Source organism: Sinocyclocheilus grahami, unplaced genomic scaffold (assembly GCF_001515645.1).
Source record: "Sinocyclocheilus grahami isolate Dianchi unplaced genomic scaffold, SAMN03320097.WGS_v1.1 scaffold838.1, whole genome shotgun sequence".
Classification (NCBI taxonomy): Eukaryota; Metazoa; Chordata; class Actinopteri; order Cypriniformes; family Cyprinidae; genus Sinocyclocheilus; species Sinocyclocheilus grahami.
Genome location: NW_015506017.1, coordinates 143,790 through 147,701, shown reverse-complemented (window position 1 = coordinate 147,701; position 3,912 = coordinate 143,790). Strand labels below are relative to the sequence as shown.

At 51.1% G+C, this 3,912-nt stretch overlaps 2 protein-coding genes across 5 annotated transcripts in view; one reads left to right on the top strand and one right to left on the bottom strand.

Moving 5' to 3' along the window:
* cep295 (centrosomal protein 295) overlaps positions 1-2,845 on the bottom strand; it is an 18,908-nt gene extending 16,063 nt beyond the window's left edge. For 3 of the 4 annotated variants that reach the window (XM_016247486.1, XM_016247489.1, XM_016247487.1), the window contains exons 1-6: positions 2,620-2,845; positions 2,159-2,359; positions 1,598-1,722; positions 1,419-1,512; positions 1,222-1,338; positions 531-671 (exon numbers count right to left, since the gene is read on the bottom strand). In XM_016247486.1, the coding sequence (XP_016102972.1) occupies positions 531-671; positions 1,222-1,338; positions 1,419-1,512; positions 1,598-1,722; positions 2,159-2,359; positions 2,620-2,715 (774 nt within the window). In that variant the 5' untranslated portion in view covers positions 2,716-2,845. The remainder of the gene's footprint in view (positions 1-530; positions 672-1,221; positions 1,339-1,418; positions 1,513-1,597; positions 1,723-2,158; positions 2,360-2,619) is intronic. The other variant, XM_016247490.1, reaches the window with a different exon arrangement.
* A 426-nt stretch (positions 2,846-3,271) lies between these two features.
* LOC107562769 (mediator of RNA polymerase II transcription subunit 17-like) overlaps positions 3,272-3,912 on the top strand; it is a gene marked incomplete at its 3' end in the record, with an annotated part of 4,131 nt that continues 3,490 nt past the window's right edge. Inside the window, exon 1 of the mRNA XM_016247491.1 lies at positions 3,272-3,337. The remainder of the gene's footprint in view (positions 3,338-3,912) is intronic.

Genomic DNA, 3,912 nt, shown 5'->3' with positions numbered 1-3,912 from the left:
ACAGACACACACACACACCCACACACACACACACACACACACACACACACACACACCCACAGACAGACAGACAGACAGAGACACACACACACACACACAGAGACACAGACAGACAGAGACACAGACAGACAGACAGACAGAGACGCACAGACAGACAGAGACGCACAGACACAGAGACGCACAGACACAGAGACGCACTGACACAGAGACGCACAGACACGCACAGACACGCACACCACGCACAGACACGCACACGCGCACAGACACGCACACGCGCACAGACACGCACAGACAGACAGAGACTCACAGACACAGAGACGCACAGACACAGAGACGCACAGACACGCACAGACACGCACACCACGCACAGACACGCACACGCGCACAGACACGCACAGACACACACACACACGCGCACAGACACGCACAGACACACACACGCGCACAGACAGGCCAGAGACGCGTCAGAGTCCTCAAACACTCACGACTGCATCCTGAATCCACACAGACGACTCTGATCAGAGCTCTACCTGCGTGTGCTGCTCTGTCCGCAGCGCGTGGTTTCCTCTCCGTCGAGCCTTCTCCAGCCGCTCCTGCCGGGCACGAGCTTCCTCTCGCCGCAGCTCCTCCAAACGCTGGATCTCCAGCACTGCGGCCTGTTGAGCGCTCAGCTGAGCCACACAAAACCAGCGCTCACGTTACAACAGCACTGATCAATACGAGTAAGAGCAACATGAGAAAAGCTTGAGGGAATATTCAACACAAGGTCAATGTTAGTTTTGAATGTTACTTAAATTTGTCCCTCCTTTTCTTAAAAAACAAAAAAAGCACAAATCAGTGAGGCACTTATAATGGAAGTCACTGTGGATGATCTGAAAATGTTATCATACGGACCTTTTCAATAGCAGCCACAAGACAATATGAGTGTTAAAATTATGTTAACCAACCTTTAGTGTGGGGAACCTTTTAATAACGGTTTATAATAATGTACTGCTATTTTGGGGAACATAAATGAATAAAACATCTTCCTTGCATCTAGATCATCTTTAACTAGATTTTACTGTAGTTTTATCCTTGCATTAAACATTTAGAATCTACCTCAATCAGAGGTAATGCTCTGCTATAATGAGAAATATACTGAACACAAAAGCTCAAAAACACCAAGTATATTTTTCTTTCATGTCATAACCTCACGTCTGTGGGCACTGCTCATGCATGTACCTGCTGCTCGGTGTCGGCCTCTCTGTCCACAGCCGTTTGTGTCATGTGACAGTGTGTGAGAGAGAAACGCTCTGCTGCCGCACACCTGAGCGGACGCGGCGTCTTCTTCCCGATGCTCTGAGAGAGGAAACATGACAGTAATGAGGACACGTGCGGAGCGCTCTGTAACGGCTGATCGTGTAGAGAGCAGGCTGTACCTCCACTGGGTCTGGAGGAGGCGCCGGCAGACTGGCCACTCTCTCAGCTCTCCTCTTCTCCTCCAGCAGAGCGTTCCTCCGCGCTTCAGCGTGCCTGTTACCACAATCAACTACAGCTTACACCTGATCATGACAGCTACTTGTGCAAACCCAGAGCATGAAGAGAAATGTGTGCAGACCGGCGCTGCTGCTGCTCTTCCTCATGTCTGCGTGCGCCGAGCTCTCTCAGAGCCTCCCGATGTCTCTCCTCCGCACGCTCCCGCCTCTCCACACTCCTCTGAGCCAGCGCCTCCAGATCAGGCTCCTACACACACACACACCCCACACACACACCACACACACACAGCACACACACAGCACACACACACCCCACACACAAACACACCCCACTTAAAGGACAGTTAACCGAAAACAGGTGATCTGCAGTGAATGGGTGCCGTCAGAATAAGAGTCCAAAAAGCTGATATTTGTTTCTTTCAAACACGCAGCTTTTCTGGAGTGCTGTGGACTATTGTGATGTTTTTATCAGCTGTTTGGACTCTCGTTCTGACGGCACCCATTCACTGCAGAGCACCCATTGCTGAGACACACTAGATCTGATGAAGAAACAAACTCGTCCTGATCTCGGACGGCCTGAGGCTGAGCACATGTTTGGGAGAACTCTTCCTCTAAAGGAACGGACTGAAACAGACAGACTCTTCAGTGTCCCTGACCACTCTGATGTCCACTGGCTGACTCACATTCTCCCGAGCGCTGCGGTGTCCGTGTCCGACAGCTCTCAGGCTGTGCTGGTAGTGTGTGGATAAGGCCTGCAGTCGGCGCGTCTGCTGCTGCTGCCACTGGAGCTGCAGGGAGTCTGCGAGCGTCTGCATCTGCTGCTGTCTGCGCTCCTGCACCTGCGTGCGCACCTGCCGCGCGATGAAGCGCTCCTGCTCACGCACCTGCACACACACACAGAGACAGACACACAGAGACACAGAGACACACACACACACTCACACACACACACACACACACACACACAGACAGAGACTCACTCACTCACTCACACACACACACACACACACTCGCAGAGAGAGACTCACTCACTCACACACACACACTCGCAGAGAGGCTCCCTGTGTGTGCCAGCCAAGGCAGCTCTAAACAGTAACGTTAACTAAAGGAGAAGCCGCTAGCAGTAGACGCGGTATCCTCTGACCTGCTGTAGACGCAGTGTCCTCCTCCTGTGCAGCTCGTCTCTCTGCAGCTGCGCCTCCTCGTTGGGACTGGGCCTCAGACTCACCCGTCCCCTCATCTCTTCATCTCTCGCACACACAGCTCTTCTGTCCGACACTTCCGGCGCTCGGGCGGAGCACAGGCTTGCTCGAGCGGCTCTTTGTCAACAAACTCCAACGGCTCCTTCGAAGCCGCGTCACTTCCGCTATTTAAACCGCCCTCGGAACGGCGAGCGTTGTTGGCTTGAATTATTTATTTATTCACGAAACATACAGCAAACATTAATGCGTACGAGGGAGATAAAGTGCAACTGTTATTGTAAATATAAAAAAAACACTATTTCCTAAAACTCGTTTCAACTTTGACCCCCCGCCCAGTGTTGCCAGGTCCGCGGGTTTCCCGCGAAATTAGGCTACTTTAGCACTTTAGCCGCGGGTTGAAGCGACCCCAATAACGTGATATTTATCCCCTCGAATGTGAATTTTACCAGGGGAAGAAAAACGTGTATTTTACCCCCCGAAACGCGGTTGGGATAGTTTTGAGTAGCAGTTGTGCGAGGTTTGTAGAGAAAATCTGGCAACCCTGCCCCCGCCAAGCCTCGCGAGATCTGAGCACGCTCTCGTTCGTCCAGCAGCGCTCGAGAGTCACAAACACAGAGCAGCAGCAGCAGCAGCAGCAGCAGCTAGATCAGGTGTAAGTGTGTAAGTATGTCTTCACAGCTCGTCTCTGGCCTGCCCGGGTCTCGAACACAAGCTTGTACTCTGAGCTAGACTCTAGGTCACGGCTCTGCAGCTCTGATCAGATCAGAACATCTGCACTCATCAGCTCGTGGCGTTAAGTGTTGCTGCGCAGAAATGAACGTGTGTCTGCATGTTTGTCTTGTTTTCTGATATAAATATCTACACATCCTTAGCTCGAGGTGCTCAGTAAAGATTGGTCAGTAGAGAGAGATGTGTGTAAATGCTGAAGATGTTAGGATGTGTTCTCCTCAGACAGGCAACTCACTGATGTACGGTGTTCCCTTCTGTTTATTCCTTACATTCTCTTTAACAGGTGTTACAAAGTCTTTCATTTACCTTCATAAAACTTCCAGAAACCTAATTCTGGTATGACATTACCAGAATTAGGGTTAGGGTTAGGGTTAGGGTTAGAATTACCTAACCCTAACCCTCAGACAGCATAGTAACCCTGTGTGTGTGTGTGTGTGTGTGTGTGTGTGTGTGTGTGTGTGTGTGTGTGCGTGTGAGAGTGTGTGTGTGTGTGTGTGTCTCTGTGT